This window comes from Cinclus cinclus, chromosome 3 (assembly GCF_963662255.1).
Source record: "Cinclus cinclus chromosome 3, bCinCin1.1, whole genome shotgun sequence".
Lineage (NCBI taxonomy): Eukaryota > Metazoa > Chordata > Aves > Passeriformes > Cinclidae > Cinclus > Cinclus cinclus.
The window spans coordinates 20,398,225-20,423,901 of record NC_085048.1 but is presented as its reverse complement, the minus strand read 5'-3'; the positions used below and the strand labels follow the sequence as shown (position 1 = coordinate 20,423,901).

Genomic DNA, 25,677 nt, shown 5'->3' with positions numbered 1-25,677 from the left:
GATATTCAGAGCCTAAATCTCGAGAGTAGGGTAAAGACACTATTATAGAGTTCAGAGGTTTATTGTCCAAATGACAAAAAGAGAAGTAAAATTTTGCCAGCTTTTTGGTTGTCTTGTCTACAAGACTGTAGATTTCTCCTTGCACTCCTATTGCTTTTGCAGTAATGAATTGTTCTCACAGCTGATGGTTGTGCTGAGCAGGAGCTGCGCTTGCTATTGCAGTAATGCTCTTGAACACAAATGCTGGGCCCACTTGAAGGTAAATGAAGTGGAGTGGAGGTTAGGCTCTCCAAATCTTTTTTTGCATAGCTTAATCAATCAGATAATGGAGGGCATTTTTAAAATTTGCAAAGGGAAACTTTCAGTGATGAAGATTCCCTTCTTTTGGTATGAAACAAATTACTAGATAGGGAGCACATGTTATGTAATTGATAAAGTGGTCAGTTCTTGCTTGTCAGATTTTTAATCCTTTTTTCTCTGTTATTCTGTAACAGCTTTTAAAACTCTTGTTTTGACAGAGTTTTTGAAGGGGATAATCATATTCTCTCTTAATGAGGACCATGTATCTTAATATTTTCTATCATAAGGTATGGAATTTTTGGCATAATTTTCTCAGTATTATTTTATTGCAGGTATTCTGAATGTTTAACTTTACAGACTGAAAGTAGCAAGTAGGTCTTTGCAGTATGGATGTTCTGCTGTGGAAGTTATGTGACAAATCCCAATGAGCAAAGAAAAGTATGTAAGCAGACATATAGGTTATGTCTGCTGTCATGCACACAACAAAATTCAGTACTTTCAAGATACAAAGTTTAGGGACAGTCAGAAGAAAAAGGTACACTTGATATTTGAGAGACACAAAGAAAGGTGTTCTACCACCAGCTGTAGCTAGAAGAATTATGTTCTTCTATTGATTAGTATCATCTTGCCACAAGATTTTTATCGCTGATGGCTGCTGTCATATTAATGAAGATAACATTTAGAATTGAATTAGTCTCTAATGAACTTCCAGAACAATAGCAGTAACCCTCATAAGTAATATAATGCATCTGTTCCTTTAGCCCCAGGACATCTCATATATAATTGGCAATGCAAATTATCCAACTCAATTTGATGAACATTATAGATATCTCATTTCCATGATCAGTCCTATTTTCAGGTAGCTAGAAAGATGGATCATGCATTCTACACTATCCTATTTTACTATTTTCCACTGATTGTAATGTGAAAATTTCTCCCTTTCTTCCATGAAATATCATTACTATATTAAGGTATTGTGAAAATAAGCCATAATATTATGTCTCAGAAAATGTACATTTGTTCCCTTCTCATTTTATTTTGTTTAATAAAGACAGCAGAAAGAGAAAAGCATAACATAATCAGACCTAAATAACTGAAATTATATATTTGCTTAAAAAAACCCTACTAACATCATACTTAAGTACTAAGTTTAAAAAAAGGGGGAAGTAAATGTGGGGCATGAAAATAACATTTCAGAATGATGTTGCTTGGCTGCACTACAGTTTTTCTTGAAGGAAAATTATTAAATTCTAAGATTTAATGTGACATTTTGCAGAATATTATGGATGAATAAACTCTTCAAGAATAGCTGGGCGAAATGACTTACCAGATTTTGCTGACAAAGCCAATAAAATTGCTGGAATTTCTGAGACATGAGGAGCTGAGCACTTCCAACAGCACTTCGGATCTTACCTAGGACTAAGCATACAGATGGATTATTACCAATAAATGTTTTTTGGCAGTATATACAATATCCAGCTGAAAAATATGCAGGTGAAATTCCTGGTTATTTTAAAATGGAAGTAAATATCTGTTTTTGATCCTTGTGATTATAAAAATAAAATACTTTTAAAAAAGACTGAGACATAGGACAACTCAGTGGCACCTTATCTTTTGGTAATAATGAATGAATAATAAATTTTAAAAAATAATAAATCAAAACACCTTAGATTTTACTTGCTCAAGACAGTAAAAAAACCTAAGGGATTACACTCAACTTCCAGAAGTGAGCTTCCATCAATCCATATGATTTTGAAAACGCTCTTAAATTTCAAAGTAAATGACACCTCTCCCATTTACATTTGTTCATGTAAATTGAGAGCTGTTGAAATTGTCTTGCTTCAAGAACCACTTGGATGCCTGCTCCTTCTGATGTCAAAGGCCTTAGATTATATCTTCAGGTTCGGTGATTGCAAATTACTTCACTCACTACACTTGTGTGGATGATCCCTGGGTGAGATCTCTTTATCTGTTCTGAGGGTAAAGTTATTACATTCAACTGTAATATCACATACTCCCACCATAAGGATTAGATCCTCTCAGGAATTACATCTCTGAGACATGTTTTGGTACACCCACTAGGAATTACAGGTTGTCTGCCCAGGAAAGTATACAAAGTCCTTGGCACAGGAGCTTCAAACAAAGTGAGGCACAAACGGGTGCTCCAGGACTGTGCTGAGCCAGGATCAGCCCCCGTAGATATGCTGGTATTTCCTCACTGTCCATGTACATGCTGTTACAGTATGCACTGGGGAAAACAACCAAACTCATTTTGCTTGACTTTGTTTCCAAGAGTCATCTGCCTAAATTAAATTTTTTGTATGCATTATAATCAGTGATCTGAGTTCAACAGCTCAGACATATTAGGCACTTATTTTTACATGAGCTGCGTTTCCTCCTGGAGATGCCTCTGTCTTTCTATTGGCAGTACTACCTGAGGGGATTGGCTTATCCCTAAGAAATGAACACATCCTGACTCCCACATTTGCTGGGATAAATATCACACTTTGATAGGTAGCACTATGCTTTTCTACATCTTCTTACGTATTGTTTCCTCTACTTCTTTTCCTCCACATCCATGCGTATGATTAAAAAACAAAGTTAAAAAACATTATAAGCTGTGGTCTCAATGAAAAATTTATTTTAGCAGGGGAGTTTCCAGATCATCAAATAATGTCAAAGATATAGAGAGGTGGGGTAATTGTAGACAGGAATTAGTCTGATATATTTTACTTAAATTTGGAGAAACCAAGTTTAATATTCAAACAGGATGTTGAATGTGGATAAAGCTGGTACAGCATGAAAGATCTGCAGCCCCTGGTACAGGAAATATTAAACGGTGGCAGGACTTAAGATTTTGTTGTTATTTAGAATAAATACAGGAGGGCATGTGAAAACAGTATTTTTGGTAGTAGATTTTATATTTTAATTCAGCTTTCTTTTGACCAATGAAACATCTGCTCACCTACAAATAGCAGCAAGAGATAATTTGAAAGTTTTGGGCTACAGTTACAATCTCTGTAACTTTCAAGGCATGAGCTAATATATACAGCTGTGGTTCTTAAACTCTATTCCATTCTTTGTTAGACAGTGTAGCTGTGCCACAACAGCAAATTAAACAGAAATATACATAATTCATCAGTCCTGTGTGACATCTATTGTAGAAGGGTTAAGTGGTTCAGGACTGCATGAGTAATTCACTGAGGTTTTTTTTTTTTTTTTGTTCTGTTGGCCAAATAAAATAAAGCATTTTAATTGGTTCGGGGTTTTTGATCACAAAACCCCTCACTTCCCTTTACAGTGTTATTGGCATACAGAAAGGAATATTTTGAGTGTTAAAACCTGAACAAACATACAAAACATAAATAAAAAATGCATGTTTCATTTGATCTGACACAAATTGCTTTAATTTGGTTTTCAACATTTTAAATAAAGGCAATGACTCTAGTGACAAACAGCCTTGTATCCCTTTATTTTTTTTTCTTTTTCTCAGTGATCTGTTGCTTAGGACAGACAAACTCCCAGTGTGAGGTCAGAGGTCCTCCTTTTCCAGGATGAGGAATTATGCTGTAACACGTCCCTGACATCACTTATTCCATGTTATGTTTAATGATTCACTGAACAAAAAAAAAGGAATGAGGATGATTCCATGGACTGATGGTTCTATTGGTTGTCTCTAGTGAGTAAAGTTTAGTTTTTATTTCCTCTGTTGAATTTTACAGTTCATAGCTCAAATACACAGTCTGAGTAAGGGGCATGGGTTTTAGTTCTTCTGCAGAAATATAGATCCTGACAGAATCCATATATGCCATATATTTTCTAGTGAATCTCAGTTACCTGAACTCTCATATTAAATAAACATTAATTTTACTTTCATTATCATGAAGCATTATGTCAATAAGCATTAGTGATTTAAAGCCCAGTCAGACTGCTCAGGACTTAGGCACTGGCAATGCAGCATTTTGGTGGGATACACATTTGTCAGAGACATAAGACTGTAAAGGTTGCATGTGCCACTGAGTCACAGTGCTGAATACACATGTATAATTACAGCCCTAGCATTTACTAAAGATCTAACTCTATTTCCATTTAATAAATAAATCAGATGTAATAAAACATAGAGGTTAGAATCTCTCATATTCATGCTACTCTGCCTTGCTGTAATTAAATTAAAGTATTAAAACACTTCAACTCATAATCTTTAGCACAATATTAATAGACATCCAAAGCCTTGTTATTAATTTCATGCACTGGGGAATTATTCTGATGAGTGCAGATTGATTATCTCCATGAAAGAATGATGAATGTTAGAGGCTGAAGAGATTGAGATGTTTCGTGATGACTATAAGATTTTTCTTGTAAATAAATGACAATAAAATATACCAATACACATAAATAGACATAATCTTCATATAATCCATATACCTCCTTGCATTAAGATAATTTTGCATTTGCCCAGGGAAGTGTATTGTCAGGAAAGTGTCACACAACCTTGTTTCTACTCTGTGAAACATATGAAGCACTTTATCTTTGTTGTATGGCCCTATATGACTTCAGGTCTGAAGATATGCAAAACCCTGACCGTGACTTCAGCAAAAGTAGGCTCAGGATTTACACCCTGATTAGAGATTGTGTAAATTGCACAATTAACACAATGGAGTCTTTTTCTCTGTAGGTGTGGAATTGCTTAAGAAATTCTACAAAACCTCGTAATCAAAAATGATTTCATATCACAAATGTAGAAAGGGAAAAGTTAGGTCTATATTGATGAAATCGATTATAATTTGATGCTGTGACTCTGATCTTGACAGGTTAAAAGCTTTGTTTAATTGTGCCACTGCTGCACCAGGAGTGAGAAACTGCTAACAATCAATCTCCTTCTGGCATCCATTACTGTCTATTTAAATGACATGTTTTAACTTAAATTTTCATTCAATTTGATCATTCCACTCCCCACCTATACTTGTAAATAAATTACTCCATAATCTGAGAAAATATGCCCGGAAAAATATTGAAACTTGCATTTAGTTCACCCTCCTAACTCAAAGTAGGGCATGATATTTGTCTAATCTCTAAACCTAAATTAGTAATCTTTAGAAATATGTTTTCCACTATCAGGAGAGCATGCAGACAAAAATAAACATATAATGTTCAGATGGCATTTTAGGACAACACAGCCCCCAGCTGGCAGTGCTCTGGAGGGTAATTCACCAACTGGAACTTGATGCAAATTTGCTTTTTATCTCAACAAAGTTAAGTTCAAAAGGGAGAAAATTTCATCAGAACAATACAAATGCTGGGATGAATTCTTGGATGCCACACTGTAGGACTTTACAGACTGTTTCTGTACAGTCAAGTTATTCTTTAGTCATTCACAACACTCCAACTGGAAATTTTAGAAGCTCCTGAAGGATAGGTTTATGAAAAGCATTAGAAAATGATGACAGTAATTTCTCTTTGGTTAAAGGATAACCTGTATTTGGTCAAGCACCTAAGAAAGCTTTTATGGATAATTAATTCATGAATATACTAAAATCAATTGGCTCTGAGGGTTTTTGTTGATTTTTATTCCCCTAAAATTATGGGAGATTTTACTCTGTGTTTTCTATTACTATTCAGTCCCATTAGTAAAACCTTTGCAGTACTGTGGAAATATCAGCTAGAGGATTAGCAAGGAATGGTCCAGTATCCATGGAACTAAGGGGAATGGGAGAGAGAGATGATATATTGAGCTCCCACTCTAATATATTTTTTTCACCCACTAGAGATCACTTTACTGCTACACCAGCAGAGCTCCTAACCACAGCACAGAGGATACCAGCAAAACAACCTTTCTGCTGGATTAGTTTATCCTGTAGTTAATTTTTGCACCTAAGGATTTCAATGTGAGAGTAGGCTCTGTGAAGCTGCTCTCTGTAACGAAGTACTCTAGTGGCCAAGCATGTGGCACTAAGAAGCCCAGGGTGTTGTCTTCTTTCTCCTGCCAGATGCTGCTTGCAAGTAGTGGGCAGGGATTTTGGTTTCCTCTCCCTACTCTGCTCTTCCTGCTCCCACCACTGTGCTCATGGGATGCAGAGTCCTGACCCTCTTTGTCTTCAATAGCTTTGTGACACTTGAAATTGTTTTTCTTGTCATCATCTACACACTAGCAGCCAAATACAATTTTCAGGGTGTAAAACTAAAACACCAGTCAGCACCCATGAGAAACACACATCTTTGCCTGGAGGCACCCTGTGAGTGCAAATGACCAGATGTCTAACCCTGGGAACTGTTACAGACACATATCTATATATTTCACATATAAACGAACACACACAGACACACACAGACACACAGACACACACACACACACAGACACACACACACACACACACACACACACACACACACACGTAAATAATAAACAGATCACAAATAACTGCCTCCCTAAAAAATATAAAAACTTGGCAGAGACTTCAAAATAAAATTCAGGGCAACTCACCAAATTAAAAAAAAAACTCTTTGAAAAGAAGGAGAGAGAGGTTATTTGTGCTACAATGATTATCTCTTTTTCTAAAACCTGATGAGTGAAGTTCTTAAAACAACATTATGAGAGAAAAGCTACAGTGAAAGAAAAAATCAATATAGCAATCAGACAGCTTTTGGGGATCTCAGGGCTGCTGTGTTAACATCAAAACTGAAATTGTTTTCTAAAATGCAGTTCTACTTTAACTGTTCCCATGTTTAAAACAAAACAGAAATGATATCATAAGGACAGCCTTTTCCTATGAGATGCAAAGCTATATTTGGTCTTCAGGTACAATTAATATATCCAGGCCAAAAAGAAATGATTCAGCATTAAGAATGACAATTTGAATGTGCAAACTTTGCTATGATGTGGTTTGGGAATAGTCTTGCTGGAAGATGGAAAACCATATTTATTTGCTTTTGACTCAGCCATTTCTGTTTATTTTCTTCAAGGAACTGGCAAATGTTTAAATATATCAAGATACATTTTGCGCTGGGATATCAATGAACTTGAGGACACACACCTTACAACCCCTGTGGCCCAGACTGGGGATACAAAATATTCTAAAGGCTCAACAGGAGAAAAGATTATTCACGCAGAATTTTTAAAATGTTGTGAAGCTCTGGTGAAATGAATTCTTCAAAAACTTCCTTTTACTTGATGTGTTATTAGATGAAGGTATACTGTCTTGGGTTGCAATGCAGGATGTAACCAAAAGTATGTATTCTATCACCATCTGTTAAAACCAGGTGGGGGCAGTGTTCTTTTCCACAACACATCCTTCCTCCAGGAAGACATCTTCTGTTAATGGGCCGATGAATCCCTCTGAATGATTGATAAAATTACATCATCCCATTCTGAGATGATCCACCCAGGGGAGGAGACAAGAATGTCCTACCTAGACAAAATCTGAGATTTGGAACACCAAGGAAACCTTTTTCCACTAGATTCCAGAGGAAAACCAGACCCTTCTACATCATCACTGAACCTTTGGAGGAAAACTGCACCCTTCTACAGGACCACTGCTACAACAGAACCGCATCTGTCACTCCAGGAGGACTGCAGCCACCATTTAATGGGACTGTACCAACACCCTGACTGACTGATGGGGTGTCAGGTTGTATTCTGACTCTGTCAGCGTTTTGAATTTTGTATTACTGTATTTTTATTTTAATTTTCTTAGTAAAGAACTGTTATTCCTATTCCCATATATTTCTCTGAGAGCTCCTTAATTTCAAAATTATAATAATTTGGAAGGAAGGGGGGTTGCATTTTCCATTCCTAGAGAGGGTCCTCCCTTCCTTAGCAGACACCTGTCTTTCAAACCGAGACAGATACCATTTAAAATAATGTAATTTGAAAATTATTTCTGGAAGATATCTTGAAATGAGTCACATACAATGAAAAACCATAACTTTGAGGTTGACTTTTGACAGTCAGCTGATCACAAATTCTGACTATGTAAACACCATGTAGACTTATTCTATAAGTTCCTTAACCTATTAGGGAGGTCAAAAATGTTCTCCCAAGCACAAGTAATTAACCCATTTTGTTAATTTAAAAAGATATTTCAAGGGTTTCAGTTGTATTTTATCAACTCTGTTATCAGGAAATTGCTCTTTCTTGTTCTCTTCCAAATCTGAGTCTCTCTGCAAACCGGAAAACAAAATCCTGGTACTGTTTTGTTTTTTGACTGAAATATTCCTAGTTAAAGGGGTGTCACTAACTCCAAATATCAATAAAAATTACTGAAGTCCATATTGTCATGTCCTATGCACAATTTACAGAAAATTATCTTCCTGATTGCCATTTAACCATTCAGCAAGGTGCTCCAGAGTATTTCTGGAGTGCAAAAGTATGGGTTCACATGATGGAAAGGAGAATGGTACTGCACTTCAGAACAGGTAGTCAGCTAAAGCCAGGTCATCCAAGTTTTCCTCATGTAATACCCAGTTTCATATTCCCAAGAATAACAGCTCTAACTACATCTCCACATCTCCGAGTGAGGGAGAAGTACTGATGTGAGCATGTTTGCATTGCTCATTTCATGTGGCTGCAGATTTGACTAGGGCTGTGCAAAAGGAAGAGCTTACAGAGAGAGGACGTAGGAAAAGTCCAGCTCTTGCCCACAGACTCCTCGCTAGGAAAGAGAGGGGCTAAAGGACTGTGTGTTTCTCCCCTTTGCTCCCTAATAATCCTACTCTTTCAAAGGAGATCAGTCTTGCTCTTTGAATTTCTGCTTTAGACTGAAAACACTGATGTTCCTACACCAGTAACAGGTGATCTGGGAAGCAGGTGCTTTGGGATTCTTAATGATGACATTGAAACATCAGTACTCAGCAGTGCAAAGACTTGAAGAATTGAAAAATAGGACATATGCAAAAAAAAAACCAAACAAAAAAACAACTGAGGAATAACTATTATGAAAGGCTTGGAAAGTCTTCCACAGGCTAATGAAAGCAAAATATGTTGTCATTTGACAGTCCCTTGAAGAGTATAAAATCTTCATAGTATCAATGGAAGGGGAAAATTCTGAGCTCTGCTCTGCCATGATGAAAATAAGGGCAAAACCCCCAGTCCAGAAAGCACCAGAGGCTGAAGGAAGGAAAACCAGCCTTACTTACTGCTCCACCTCAAATCCTCTGTTGTTACTTGGCAGACTTGTGCACAATACAGCAGAGAAATATGATTGTAAAATACAATAATGATGATGTAAAAACACAGACATTCTTTGGTTTGAAAAGGTCAATGCAAGAAATAGAAATCGGCCTTTTAGTCACCATGCTGGCCTGGCTCAAGACTTGAGGGTACATCATAGCAAGAACTCATTGAGGGGGAAAGAAGACAACCACAAAACAGCACTCAGAGGTGATGGTGAAATTTTTAAGAGTGCAGGGAAAGATGCTAGTAAGGAAACTTAATATGAATTCATTTCTGATGTGAGAAAATCTCAGCTGAGACAATAATTCAGATTGTCAGGGATTGAAATATTTATAAAACCAAGCCTGAAGAACAAGGATAATTGACCTCAAAGGGAATCACAGGGAGCTGGCTACTGAGTCCTAGGACCACTTTGATATATTAGTATCATTAGCGCTGTCTTGGATCTTGTTCCAAAATTGTCTACATTATTTTTCACTTTATCCCATCAGTCCTTTCAAGGTGTCCACAGGACATGAGAGAATAATAATGATTCTTGACAAAATTGTAATAAGAAAATGCAGCTGAATTTTCTAATAATGCATATGCCTATCTAATTGGAGAAGTACTTTAACTATTGTTCTTGCCTGCTACTGCTTTCTGTCCTTCCAACAGGCTGAAGTGCCTGTAAAGGAATGGAAATGTTTTTAAAATGCATGCTTACTGAGAGACAAAATTGCAGGTTTCAGAAAAAGGGCAAAACAATGCTCATGTAAGACTACCCTGTGTGCTCTGGCAAAGGGTCAACCACTGGAGGCACAGAAGTGAGTGGGAAGGATGTGTCAGATTTGGAGCTGTGGATGCAGCTATTGTACCATCTGAGCGCTGTGTAATACCTGACTTTGATCCTGCACTGGACTCTAGAGCTGGCTCTTTAACTACTTCCACAAACCCTTACTCTGGGAAACACCGTCTTATGCAGCCGGTTGCAGGACAGTGTTCTTACGTATTATGGTTCTTTGCTCCTACAGAATGAGTGAGGACAAAACACAGGTCACAGATTTATCCTAACAGATTTCATATTTTAGTAATTGTATGTAAGAAAATATACTGAAATGTTCTTACTTTCTTCAGAAAGATCATTTTCTTCTGCTTCTCTTTCCATTTCTTTGCACCATCCTTCCATTCTCTTAGTTTCAGTGTGTAGTAACTTCATAAACCAAGATCCGTCCCGTCGACAAGGAGACATCCGACCAGTCTCTACTGTCTCAATGGCTGGCTCTAGCCAGGGTTCTGGTGGTGGAAGGTTTGAGGTGTCAACTGGGGTCCTATAATCTTCTCTGTAACTGAACAGTCCCTGTGTCCGTACAGTTCTCACTGCACTATACTGGGTGGGTGTGCTGGGCTCTGAGTGCTGCTGGAATGACGAGCCAAATTGAAGTCCCTTATCCTCCATGGTGATGTGTCCTGGAAAACCCTCCAGTTCCAGGTCAGCTTGGACAGCTGCTGTTACACTGTTTGAACGCTTGAATCGTCCATGTCTTGGTGAAGAGAGAAGAAAGAAAAGATATTAAGACATACAAATAACATATGTGATGGTACAGAGGCACAGAATAATGTTTCAGTGAGAAAGAGTGGATTCTGTTCTTCTTGTAGGACTTTATGTTAAACATTTTTTTCTTTGTGTATATCTCATTAAATTAGATGGTGAGGAGCAACAGAAAGGAAAAATAAAATGTATAGTGGAATCATTGATCTAAGCAAGGGTACAAAAGAAAATAATTTTAATTATCTCTGGAAGCAAGTATTGATTTATACTCATATTACAAAATAACACGTATCGCTACTAAATAAACTGGAAATAACTAGCCAAACTAGAACTTCCTGATAGAAGTCTGCAAATTATATATATATAAAAAAAATCTTCCAGTGTTCAGAATTTTAAGTAGAAAAATCTGAAAATCTGCTAAGTTAGGACTTCTGAGAATCCTGTAATAAAAGAAAGATAATATCAGCACATTTAAGACTCTGGGTTGGAGGGATTTTTTGGTCTTATAGGCTGCCTGTTAAAAGTTGATTTTTCACTGTTATATGACACTGAACAATGACATTTTAGAAAAGCTTTGTGTTACAAAGTTAGATAAAGAAGCAAAGATTATTTGTGAAATCTTTTCCCATTGGAGTCTATTTTCTTGAATTATTTGTAGTCAGTGACAGCAAAAGGCAATTAGCAGACAGATACTCTCAGACAGCTGCTGAGAAATGAGATAATGGTCCTGGTCCAGTACATGACAAACCGTACCTGCCAGGGATAACCTGTGGGACAGTACATGGGCCAGCAGCTTTACAAAACTAGAGAAAGACTGAACAAATAAAAAAAGATGATTCTAGTTTAGAATAAAAGTACCATCCTAGGAATTACATCTCCTTTTGTGGGCTGGGAAAGATTGGATCAGCATGAGGAGTCTTATTGAAGGCAGACTGTTCCAATACTTAGCTCTCGATATTTGTTCTGTCGATAATGAAATTATATTACACGACTATTTCAATTTAATACTTTAACTTCCTTTCTTTGAATTAAAAATCATAAAGTCAGATAAATGTGAAGCAACTGCTAAGTAAGCTCCAAAACTTTTACCAAATGACAAGCATGCATATAAGAAATTTGACTTTGGGGATTATTTAGTGGCAGCACCTGTCGGGTGTTATTTATTAAATATAAAATTATTTATTAAATCTGTTTACAAGTGTTGTGTTATGAAAGACTACAGGTTTCTGAATATGCATAAATTACCGTTTTTCATCTTCCACTTGTATTCCAACAGAGTGGTATTCCCGTAGGCCTCTGCTTTCAGTATCTGAATCAGTTGCTGTTTCCACCTAATTCAACACAAAAGATACATCTGCAGAGTAAGCATTGACAACTCAGCACAATTGTACACATACTCATTCAAAATTAATTATATATTTCCTCTCTTACTTGTAAGAAACACCTAGCACAGTAAAATAAATGTAGTATGTATTCAACCTGGTATAATTGTTTTGGTGCTGTGTCTTATTAAAGCTTTACACAAGTTCTTCTGCTATGTAATTCTCTATTTCAAACCCAAGCAGAAGTAATTACTCAGTTTGCTGGAATCAGGGAGTAAGCTTGGTCTGGAAGGGCTGTTCTTAGACTGAGGAATCCACAGGGTAACTCCTTTTAATATTAATATAAATCAGTCTCATTATAATCTTTGATTTACAAAATAAAATCTCAAGTAGCCCCATAAGCTTGCAAGTGATAAAAAGAAATGGAGCAATGAAATTTTATCGATAACTGTGTTGACAAATATAAAGCCATTAAATGATGTGAGGGATACGGCAGAATGCCCTATCTCACCTTTTTAATAACACAATCCTGAAAATGCTGTATTAAGCATTCAATTTATGCACTTTTTGTAGCATTCCCATCTGAAATACACTTACAAAAATATATTCACAGCAGTTTCCTTCAAGACTGAGACTTGTGTTTGCAAGTTTCTGTGGGCTTTTATATAGCACTCCCCACTACCACACCTGCCCCAAGTCTTTGACAGACAGAGCAAGTGCTGCAGTATGCAAATTATACTGAATCAAGGGAGAGGCAGGGGAAAAATAAAATTAGTAGAACTAACTTTTCCTTCTGAATGATATATTCACTGTTAAATAATAATAAAAAAATGTATGAACTAGCTTTTCAATATGCACTCTCCATGTGAGAATTCAAAGAATATATCTGATGATAAGAAATGTTTTACCCTTGCAGCAGTCACAGGCATCTCTGGAAAGAGCCTGATGGTCTTTGCAGCTGTGTCTCAGCTGCACAGTCCCAACCCCACCTGGTTTCTGAAGGGATGCAGGGACAAGGTGGGAGGAGGGTGGGAAATGAGTGCATATGTGGACTATACTTCTTGAGGAAGGCAGATGCCAGTAACTTATCCTTCCATCTTTAAGCTGTAGCTCAGTGTACATTCACATGGAAGGGAATTCCAGCCAGCAATGAGTACATGTTCATATTTACCTGTGTGTGAGTCATGGAGATGTTCATGAGAACAGCTAGTGAAGGAACCCTTTAGTAAATGTTAATGGCGTGCTTGAACTGCACAGTATAGCACTAGGCACAGGTGTGCTAAAATGTTTCACTATCAGTGTGACAACAGTCCAGAAAAGACACATTTCTCAGCAATTCTCCTTATTCTGGATAAGGTCTAGGGGACAGTTCATGCTGCCATCTGTCTCCACCCTGGCAGCTGCATGGAAGTTTGCTGTATTCATTTTGATGGGCAGTGCACGGAGAGAACAAAAAATATCAGACTTAGTAACAGTCTCTGAATTGTGATGTTGTCAGTATAAAAAGAAAGATTCCTCGTGACATTGACAGTAAAAAAAAACCCCTCAACCACAGAGGTAGCAGCTTAGAGGAAAAGAAGGCAGAACAACCAAATGAAATGAGAGGTACATTGGTTTCCTAGTCAAGGTGGATCTTGGCTGCAACATGAGTGAGAAGCTTCAGCTGCTTGGGGGGTCACAGACTCTGAAAGAACATTGCTCTATACAAAGCAGCCATGAGGTCCAGTTGTTAGCACAAAGAGATGTCAATCTATCAGGAAATGCAGAATTATTTATAGCAAAGAAGAGCTCAAAAGAGCCTTAAATAACAGATTCTAGTCTAAGTGAGGGACTAGGCACTAGTCCTTTCAGAGATTTGAGGAAAGCTGCATATAAAACACATCAATTGCCTGAATTAACTGGGCAAAGAATGAGATACTCATGTAGGCTGTTGGGGAGGTGGGAAGGAGCAGAGGCCAGTTGAACTTGCAGCTTTGACTTTGAAATGAGACCTTCACCAAACATGTGTGGACAGGTTTTGAAGAATCAACTCATTCTCAGAGGTAGAGGAGATGATTGTGAAGGGACCTTATGAATGTCTACAGGTATACGAAGGGAGGGTATCAAGAGGATATTTCCAGGCTTTTTTCAGTGGTGCCAAGCAGTAAGACAAGAGGCAATGGGCAGAAACTGAATACAGGAAGAACTCCTTTACAGTGTGAGTGACCAAGCACTGAAACAGATTGCCCAGAGAGGCTGTGGAGTCTCCCTCCATGGAGATACTAAAGAATCATCTGGATGCACTCCTGTGCAATATGCTCTGAGATGACCCTGCTTTAGCAGGGAGGTTGGACCAGATGAGTCTGTGTGGCATCTTCCAACCTAACCCATTCTGTGACTGCAGTGAGCAAGAGCAGATAACACAAAATGCTTAGACTGTGGCTACTGGTTGCACCTGTAGGACTGCTAGCAGGAAGATGATGTCCAAGGTGGGGAATCATTTTCTGTAGGATGTTGTTTGGTGTTGAAATCTACAACAACAATTGGAGTGATCAGGAAGTCTAAACTGTTGCTAAGAGCTATCGTACTGGGGTTCATCCCAAAGCAACCAGTCAGTCTGAGTTAAATCACATGATTTAGGAACAGATTGCCCAGAGAAGCTGCGGGTACCTTATCTCTGGAAGTGCGTTTGAGGCCAAATTGGATGGGACCCTGAGCTCCTTAGTCTAGTGAAAGTTGTTCTTGCCCATGGAAGTGGGTTGTAACTAGACAATCTTTAAAGTCCTTTGCAACCCAAACTATTCCATAATTCAGTTCTATTTTATTATTCTACTGGACTGGGTCCAAAGAAGACCATCAGAATTTCTTATTACTTCCGCTCGTTGATCAAGTTCCTTGAACTTGTTTGACTGAATTGCAACTCCAGATGATGGTGTCAGTGATGTAGGCACAGGCTCCACAGGATCAAAAGCCTTAATGTTTAACAAGGAAAAAGAGGTTTGTGGGGGACCAGACTGAGAAGTTGAGCAGATGGGAACAAAAGATTTATCAGGGCCTTTTGCTCACTCACATGGCTCAGCATGGAAGGACAGGACATTGTGTGGCAGTTCAGACCTGAGACAAAGCCAGAGAGATGAAGCCAAGCTCACATCTCTGCACATGTCAATCTTTGCCTTCAGCCCTTTCCAAAGCACTGCACTTCCTTCAAAGAGTGATATCCTTAGGATGTCCATTTTTATATAATGTGCTCCTTAGTATCTAGGAGTATCTTAGTATCTATCTTAGTATCATAGTTGTGGGGGTAGGGCATGGCTAATAACATTCTGGAGGTGAGCAATAGCCAATGGACAGAGAAAAGACTTTTGTTCTCCACAGGGATAGCTCAGCAGCTCAGATATGGTGTTGTTGGGAAACATGATGTTCCAAAGACCTAAACAAGTAAAGGCCCCTATGGAGAACATCAATTGGTCCATCAATTTTTTTCTGGAACAAAGGAGGCAGACTTGCAACATGCGCCCTTCTTCCTTATTGCATATCAAAAAAGTACCTGTTTTGCCAGCTACATTGGTTGGTTTAGTAAGAAATGGTAGAACTTCTTCTGAACTCTTGTTTCTGATGTGTGGAGGTGGATTTACCTTTTATATTTGGAAAGGGTTTGTATCTTTCTATTGATGCAATACATCAAGAAAAAGTATTTTTTCATCTACCTGTTTTCAAGTGTTTTCTTACTTGCATTTCACCTGGAGATATAATCCTGAGTAACTGACCCAATGTACAGTTGATACCTAAAATTCAGAGGCACAAATGCAGTGATATGCTCTAAAATTTTGCTTAAAAAATCAGAAAAATGATGATCCAAAAATCAAAATAAAATTATATTATTTATCTCTAAATACAAACTCTTGCCAAATTATCCTTCCCTCCAGCTTGCCAAGACTGACACTAACTAAATTATCTGATGCCATGATATTTTAATGCTTTCATTTTCTCACTATGCCTTGTAACAGCAGGAGAATGCCAATTTTGTGTGTGTGTGTGTGCAGGCAAAATCTAGCACTGCAAATATTTTAACAATCAACAAAATGTAAAATGGAGGCAAATACCAATACAAGTAAAAGTGGAAAATAAGACAATAATTTGCAATCATAAAAAAAAATTAACAAACAAATTACATTGCTGTATGAAAGATATTATGAAGATTTCTGCTAGAAAACAGCAGGAAACTCTTTCATCCAATTGGCCAGGCTAAACTCAAATGAGCAGAGGATAAAAAGTAATACATTTGGTTTGATTGTGTGACTCTTGAAACTGAAATACATTTTACTAAAACTGTTTTTATATTCTTTGATTCATTGCTGGGTTTTTTAATATTTACATGTGTTCTAAAGTCTTAATATTTTCAAGTTGGCCTACAGTCTCAGTAAAGCACAATAATGTGAAAAATTTTATCTTGATATGTTTATGATGGAATCTCACACAAAAGAGGAAATAAAAAATAGGCAGTCATACCAAATGCAGAAGAAAGGAGTAGATCTGATATAGTAAATCATCTTCCTCTCTCATTGTAAAGAAAGAGCTAAAAGTTCCTTGAAAATTGGCATTTTATGCCATGAAAATTGTTGCCTTATTTGCTTATGTCCATAGACTTACAATATAAGTAACAAATACAATGGAGCATCTTGAGATTATTTCTGTTTTATTAATTATCCTTGTGAGTCCCTTCCAACTCAGGATATTCCATGATTCTATGATTTTATGTCTTACCTTTCACAAAGACATAACCATCTGCTCCACGTTCCTTACTGTCAATACAAGGAGCAGACAATACTGTTAATCCTCAGAGATCAGTCACTGCTGACTGATAGAGCTCTAAATTTGGAAATGAAGTATCAGATACTTACATCGCCTTGGTAGTAAACGATCCACAAGTAAATTATATGAACACAAAATTATCTGAATAAATGCAAATCACTATTGCAAATAACTTGCTTGCTATAGTAAATTTTAGTATGTTTACAGGCACTCATTCTAGCAAAGAATGCATGAAATAAATTATTCTTTCAAAGTATTTACTATGTTTTTCAAGGTAATATTTTAACTACTCTAAATACAATATTTATTTCTGTGTTAAAGACTTATTCTGCTCTTAAACATGAGCACTGCAACTGCAATAACATTGCAGCATCCTAAAAATTCCAGTCTAAGCTTCTATGTATACTGTCTTGAAGGTAGACTTGAAGTTAATATATTCAATGCATAAGAAAACAGATTTTAACCTGTTGACTTTTGCTTCTCTCTCATAAACATTAGCAGTAAGAGTCCTTCAAGCCACATTATCTCTCCCCATGTGACTTCACTGCCCTCAATGGGTTTTCACTGCTGTAACCAATTTATTCTATAATTAGAGTTTAATAAACAATCTCACTGATGATGTACAGGAAGGGAAATAGTTCACCCTTCCTCTCTTGCATAGGCTTTTCAGTGATAACAAGACTAAAATAGAGTAGAAAACACTACTTTTGACACTAGATCAAGCGCATGTAATTGTGAATTCGAGTAACCATTCTTAGGTATGGGGAGACGTTATTTGTATTCAGTGACTACAAAGTAGGAAAAGCACTTCAAATAAAACTACAGCACTAACAGCTATTCTTTTCCTTAACTGATGGAATATTTTAACTAGCCAAAAACATACACTCTTTAAAAGTAATTTTAGAAACCCTGCAAAATAAACCTATACTTCCATGCTTGTGAGATTTTTTTTTTTTTTGTCTCACCATGGAGCTCCATTTTGCCACTTTTTCCAGCTGAACATCTGGACTACTCAAATATATGGCATGTCACAGTAACTGCTAATTACCAAAAGGAGTAGCTTGAAAACTTCCTCTGATCTTTTAAGAAAGGACTTCTTACTAAAAATACAAGCTAGAGTTTAGAAATGGGATTGTGTCAATCTTACGTGAGATGGTAGCAAGAAAATAATGTACACAGTAGAGATAACTTTTTGGTGCATTTAATGCCAAGTGGGAAATTGCTCTGAAGCAATAAATATTCACTGACTTCTACAGGCAAACGTCTTCATACACTCCTCTCACAAAAGCACAGTCTAACAGTTGTTTTAGGAGGAGAATAAACAATACTTACTTCTGTAGCTTTGGATCATTTGTCCAAAGACCAGTGTAATCAATGCAAATATTTCTTTTGATTGCTGTGTATACTCTGAAGTAGAGCACTGACAGAGATGGTATAACCTAAACTGTACAAAGAAAATGTAGGTGCCTATCTAAGTACATTTAACATATGGGTACCAAATGCCTTGTGTTAAAAGGGAATTCTAGTTTGAGACTGCAGAATATAATGAACAACATTTTTACCATGTGACATGAATAATTTCATTATATATATATAAAATTAAATTATGCAGAAGATCCTCTTTTGTCACAAAAAACTTAGGCAACTGAGCTATTCCATTAATTTCCCTGGATACAGCCTTTAATTTATGAGAAGGATTTGTTCTGTTCAGTGTAGATTCTGGAGATTATAAAAAGCACACTAGCTATTTTGAAGCGTGATCTTCTGATGATAAATGAAGATGACTGAGTCCATTCTCTACACTACAATTAGTGTATCAGAGGCTGTGAATCAGCCTTCACACTTGGAACATTTGTTTTCATCTCATTCATTTCCAGGGTTTCTGTTCACTTTGAGATGCCTTGATGTCTTTTAAATAGAGAAGAAACAAAGGACTGCATGTTTTGAAGTATTGAAATAAATAGGACTAATTTCTTGACATGTTTTCTCATATATTTCACATTCCCAATGCTTTTGATATGAAATGGTTTATAACTAGAGCAGATTCCGAAATGTTAATCATTAGCATATATACCAGGGTGTGCAAAAGAGCAAGGAAAATCCTGGAAAATATCTTAGCAACAACCTTGTTCTGATTTAGTGCTTGTTTTACCCTTGACAATCTCAACTCTCCATTTTAATTCACATACTTTGATTACTCTTTTGCTGTTATGATAGAAGACAGATATGAAGTTTATAGCTACTTGTATTACAAGAGTCTTGTTCTTTTTGTATCCATATATTTTCAATTGCTGACTAACTTTTTAATCTCAAGATCAGTATTTTGAAATTAGTTTGAATTTATAAGTCAGCACTTTTCCCCAGTGCCTATTGACATGCTTGACAACATTTGCCTTGATTTAAATATGTCAGTGGAAAAAATAAAACAAAAAATTAACCAAAACCCAAAAGCCCTCAGGTATTTTCTGGAAAAGGTTAATTTCCAAACCTTTTGGTTTTTTGTTTAAAATTCCCATCTGGGTTAGGACTAACATACCGTGACATGGATTAGTGTATGTGTGCTGTTGTCTGTCTCTGCGGACAGGAGTTACAGATGTATGGTAACTCCAGTGCTTCCCTAGGAGTTTGGGCTCTCTGTGCATGTGAACACCAACCCTATTGGCACATGTCTAGCATGACAGGGCTTTTTAAAAGGGCCTCTATTCACTACAGGTTCACTACACAAATCATTTATCTCAAAGACATGGAAGCCCTAGGGTGGTTCCATTGTATTTGCACTTGCAGTGGCACTGCTGGTCATTCTGTACCTTTGTTAATACCTCTCTGGTCCTGCATGAAGCTCTCTAGCAAACGTTCTCCCATCAATGTGTTAAAGGAGTGGAACAGTAAAAAAATGCACAAATTAACCATCCTGATAGCAAATTAACTAATGCAAATAAATGCAAATTCAATGCATTACCCTGGCATGGCATGCTAATGAGAAAACAAGTCATTTAGTCAATCAAGGAAATATGCAAATAAAAAACATCCTTTTCCAAGGTACTTTGAGACAGAAGTCTAAAAGAAATTAAATACTGCAACTGTACTTTGAGTGCATAAATTACTATTTGTGTAGTTTGCAATAAGAACATTCTACCCTGTGTTTTTATTCCGTACAAACTTGGCAATAGCAATGTAAAAAATACATTTCCTATTTAAAAATACTGCAGAAATGTATTTTTTGCACTAATGTGATGTTTTAAGCTCAGTGCTGAAAAAAATCCCAAACTAAAATGTACTTAGGATACTGTTGAAAAGTCAACTTTATCTAATGTCAAATGGTACGACCAAGCAGTTTGTATTTCTTGAAAGATAATAAACATCTCACCATTCTAAGACCTGCTGTTGCAAACAACATTTGACTTTCTCCATGTGTCCATCTGAGGACCACTCTTACTGTCCAAGTGTCAGCTGACAAGTTGCTATGGAAAATCCACTGCCTCCACGGAAAATATTGCATGGGTGTTTTTGTGGATTATAAACACATATTGTTAAACACAGCACACATAAACAAGGGTCAGGGCCCAGTGAAAATACTGGTCATGACCCGTAGTAATAAACAGGATCAAGAAATGAAATCTGAGTTCCAGAATTAATTGCTGGAATATCAGTACTGACCAAATCAAGACACCAACATTGATAAATACCACTGTGCACAGTTGCTGTAAAGGAGAGATAAGAACAACACTAGATACTCTTCCTTTCTGAATAGTAAGTTTCAGGTTAGAGGCTAAAAGGTACTAAAGATTTCTTTGCTGCTGCTTTGAACTTTTCAGTGGTATCTCCCAAACTACTTCTCTGAACAATTTAGGATACACTACTTTGTAAAACACTTGGAAAGTAGACATATGAATATTTTGCCATGGTTGTTAAATTGAATTCGATTTTCCTGCATCCAAAGAATCAGAAACAAAAACTTTTATGTCAAGGAAATGGACAAACAGCTTTCTGGCAAAGCTGATTCCTTCCCATTAGTCTAATGCATTATGGAACAGCAAAATTACAGCATGCTAAAATGTTAACCTATAAAGTTCAATCAACAACTGAGACATGCTTAACCCAAACACTTTTCTATGACTATATTATGAAATTAATGGAAATGCAATTACTACTTTTAAAGAAAATCATATCCTTTCTTTTATATTCTTTTATATTTCTAACATGCAGTCACTCACTGGGCTTTTTCACATGGACAATTACCATCTCAAGAACTGTGTTGCTGTATCCACAGTACCTATGTCAAAATAAATGTCAGTTTCTCTATCGCTAATCTAGCAGAAGTAAGCACAAAAGTGAACCCAGAGATGCAAAAGGGGATATTCATCAGAACAGAAGCCTAAATTTTCTACTTCTGTCTCAAAGGGCTTCACATTCTTTGTGAGTTCAACTTTCTGATTTTTATTATTACTTGGTATTTCCTAAAGATTTGAACAAATGACCGTTTCTAGCTATCTAGTACTTACCATTTAGCAGAAGGAATAGCAATCAAAATTTGCATTTGGAATTGTCTTATTTCATTTGCCTGAAACAACAGAACTTGACTGAGCTTTCCACAGTCTGACACACATTTTGTCAGATGAAATAAATATTGTGGGTTTTGATGGACAAATGGAAGAATGCTCAAAGACTGTGTTTATTAGTGTTATTTTATTACTTGCCATCTCTTATTATGCTGTACCTACAGCAGAACAATTCTTTCTCTTTTTTGATACCTTCTTCCAAGCAATTAAAAGGGCAAGGGTCTCTCTTTGGGTAGAATACTTGAAGACTGAGTGGCTTTACACATTTTCCAAGGTCAAAAGAGAAATATAATGGAAAAAGTACAGTAAAGCATTTTAAAGCTGGTGAAATTCTATAAAAAGGACTGAGAATTCATGGAGGGAAGGAGATGAACATGCTGTTCACCTGTAGCTCTGCAGTATAATTTTCATATCAAGTGTTAATGACAGATAACCTCCCTAGAGATTTATTCATTCATTTTCTCCCAGGTACAGTGTATTAGCCGAAGACTTTTCTGCACAGCCATGATGTGAACTGCAATTAGTGCTAAGCAGCCAGGGGTTGTTTGTTAGATTATTAGAGCAAGTGAAGCTGAATGACTCATTCTATGCTATTTCCAGAAAGAGGATGAGAAATTCATCACAGACAGATGTTAATGATAGACTACCTGGATCCCTATAGAGGAACGCCGACTCTTCAGAAACTCCTCTGCTTTTGTCGCCAGGATGGCCTTGTCGCTGGTCCGTATGGAGGTGCTCTGGCTCTCGGCCGCGTGGCGCTGGGCAGCCGCTGTCTCCAGGGCGAGGTTCATGGCCTTGTTGCTGTCCAAGCTGTCGGTGGAGTTGTACATCCCTCGCCCATCCTGCGGCCATGGGGATATCCTCTGAGTCCGGCTGTCGTGATATGCATCCTGGGTGGATTCCGTGCTGCTCTGTGCCGTGACGGAGATCAGTGGCTTGGAAGTGGTACGAGGGGGTACTGGTGGCGGTGTTTTTTTGTAACTTGTATAAGTTACAGCTACGGAAATAATAAAAAGGAAAAAATAATAAGCAGAAAGAAAAAAGAAAAGTAGAAAGAGAGAAATGAAGATTAATCTGATGGAAACTTGATGACAGAAATAACCTTGAGATTGTGCTACTTAAAACATGATGGTGTAACGTAGTGCTCTTCATGAACCTCACTATTATTTGAAAGTGTCACTCAGATTCAGATGGCTGTCCACAGAAACATTTTATTTCAACAAGGAAGAAGGACGGCGTGGAAAATGGGAGTCCCAAATTACAGTGAAGATGAGAGTTAGCAAGGATATGTGTGTTGAAGCTTGTGCTGTGTAAGTATACACTGAGGCTCCTGAGACTGCGGGATCAAGCTCATAAAAGAAATAAAGGAAATTTTTCCCCCCCTGTTTTTATCATCTGAACTGTGAGCTTTGTACAGATACAGTATATTAAGAAAGTAGTATCAATACACTGGAACAAAATATTATTCAACAACTTCTACTTTATGGTATACCACACTTCAAACTTTTAAAATCCTTCCAGGTACGCTGGTTGAAATTAGGCAAGGTTGGCTACTTACTTGTGCAAGAAGAGTATATTTTAAAAGTATTCACAATACAATTAATAAAAAGAAATTCAAGGCATGTTAAAAATATTGTAATATATGCAAAGCTATTAAGACTTTGATGTACACAGTGGTTGTGAGACTGGTTTAACATAGATTCTGTCTTCCAGCATAAGGCTCAATAAAAGGTCCAAGAAAACTCTACAGATCCAGAACTGTTCCAATACTGCTTCCTTAGAAAATTTTAAAAATTTCATAGAGATTAATATTTAGTCATTAATATCACACAGCTGAATTTTCTAATTGTCTAAGCCCACTATGCACTTTTTAACTTTTTTTTTTTTTGGGTGCTAATAAGAGTATTTCTACTGTTGAAGAGTATTTTCCCCGAAGCACATATAATCATAATTCATAAAATTAGCAACTGATTAAAAAAATGCATTGTGGTATATCTTTCTTTATTCCTGTATAGAGAAACGAAGTCCAATTCACCTCTTGCATAGTTATAGGAGTAAGTTTGCCTTTGTCTATTGTTACTAAATGGATTGACATTGCAACAGTGACTCGGGTAACCTTGGAATTGAGGTTACTTGAGTCCAAAAAGGATTCTATAAGAGCTCCTCTTCCCATTACACCAGTATGGGCTGATGAGCAATGAAGTCAGCCTCTCCAGTTTTGCTTTTTTATATAAGGCTTTGATGCAGCTGTCTGGAATGAAGAGATTGGCTTAGGAAATAACACCTTGGACTGTTAAGTTTGTATCACCAGGCTAGCCTGTGTGAACCGTGAGTCTAGAGAAAGCAACTCTTAAATATTGACTCTTGATAATCATAAATAAAAGTCATAAAGGAGAGAAAGGCAGAGGTAGGAAAGAAAACCTTCATTTAAAGAACATTTTGAATTACTATTGATGCTGTTCAATTCTGGTAGATATTTATAGCCTTGCTCTGAGCTAAATTGCTCTAACAGAGTAAAACATGTGAAACATGCTCTTCAGAATCTGAGATGGCTTTTTTTGAAGTGTCATTTTGTTGTCCTATCACCAATCTTATCTCCTGTCAGTTTTGCAGCCATGAATTCAGAAGAAAGAAAGAACTCAATATTGTTTAGATGCTTTAGGGAGTACAGAAAGTTCACAGAAGAAGAGGGAGGCTGTAAAGATTGAAATTAAGATAGAATCTAATGAACTCAAGCAGTGGGTCTGAGGAATGTTTCCACTAAGAGAGCTGCCATAATGCTGCTCCCCCATCTTCCACCTGCAAATGTAGATGCAAGTGATCAACATGCTGGGAAACATTAGAAATAGAGAAAATGGGGTGAAATAGGGTGAAGCCAATTTTATCTGTAACATAACACAGGTTATCACTGTGATAACTACTTTACTATTTTTCACATGTGTATCTATGTAAAAGAATAGCAGGGAATAATCAAACATATGGTTAATGAGATAATGAAACATCACAAGTCCTACTAGTTGAGCAGCAGATCACTTCTCTGTCTAATGAATGTGAATGTTAAATTGCTGTTGCAACCCTTCATAGATGGCTTAATCTTCATTTTCATTTCTGAAAAAGAAAAATTCTCCCTGTGGCAAAACCAAAACAATTTCTTGCCTTGTCTTTTCTTCCCCTCCTTTTTTCCTCCTCCTAGGACTGAATATTTTATTTTAAAAGTGTCTGATTATTTCAGTGGAGTGACATGATTTAAAGCCACCAACTATTAGAGTAACTGCGGTGTTCTGGCAAGCACTTGTTCATGAACACTAAACAGAAATTAAAAACCCCACAGATGTTCAACAAATTCAACAAGTAGAAGAAATTTCCAGTACACTGGAAGTTTGTGAGAAACTGGCCACAGTGAAGAAATGGCAGGAAGAAATTAAATTAATTCCTATACAGTCATAGAGATCAAATATTGAGCAGGGAATAAAAAAAAAAAAAAAATCGATCTCTACACTGTAAATGAGTCCTTGTCTGGAATAACAGTTTCAGAGACAGAAATCTGGGACTAATTGGAACCTATCAAAATCAAGTAAGAGGATAGAGAGTCAAAATAGAATTTGCTACCAAATTCTATTTGCTTTAAACTCCAAAGTGGTTCTAGTAAAGTAAATGGGATAACTTGGCATGTGTGGCTGACTTAAGAGACAACTACATAACAGATTAGGGTCTTGTTAAAGGAGAAAGTAACAGTAGTTCACAGTTTATTGTTCATGCTTGGGTTTGGATCTCTAATAAATAAGTATTGCCTTAAGGTCTGAAGCATGAAATTTTATGTCACTTGCAAATTGTTTCAATTAGTAATGGCATCTGGCAATAGTCCTGTTATCAAAAATAATGCTTTTCTATCATGTCTAGTTCTTGGTCCTGGCAATTGTAAATACATTATATATGGGAAGAAACATTTCCTTCTCCTAAACAGAAAAGGAACTTTTTATTTATCATCTGCTTATGCTGATGGACAGG

General features: G+C 36.8%; 1 protein-coding gene across 1 annotated transcript in view; it reads right to left on the bottom strand.

The window, feature by feature from the left end:
- Positions 1-25,677, bottom strand: part of DLGAP2 (DLG associated protein 2) — an 81,292-nt gene that overhangs the window by 5,420 nt on the left and 50,195 nt on the right. The window contains exons 7-11 of the mRNA XM_062488531.1: positions 22,808-22,813; positions 22,317-22,650; positions 12,243-12,328; positions 10,574-10,989; positions 1,628-1,719 (exon numbers count right to left, since the gene is read on the bottom strand). Of these exons, the coding sequence (XP_062344515.1) occupies positions 1,628-1,719; positions 10,574-10,989; positions 12,243-12,328; positions 22,317-22,650; positions 22,808-22,813 (934 nt within the window). The remainder of the gene's footprint in view (positions 1-1,627; positions 1,720-10,573; positions 10,990-12,242; positions 12,329-22,316; positions 22,651-22,807; positions 22,814-25,677) is intronic.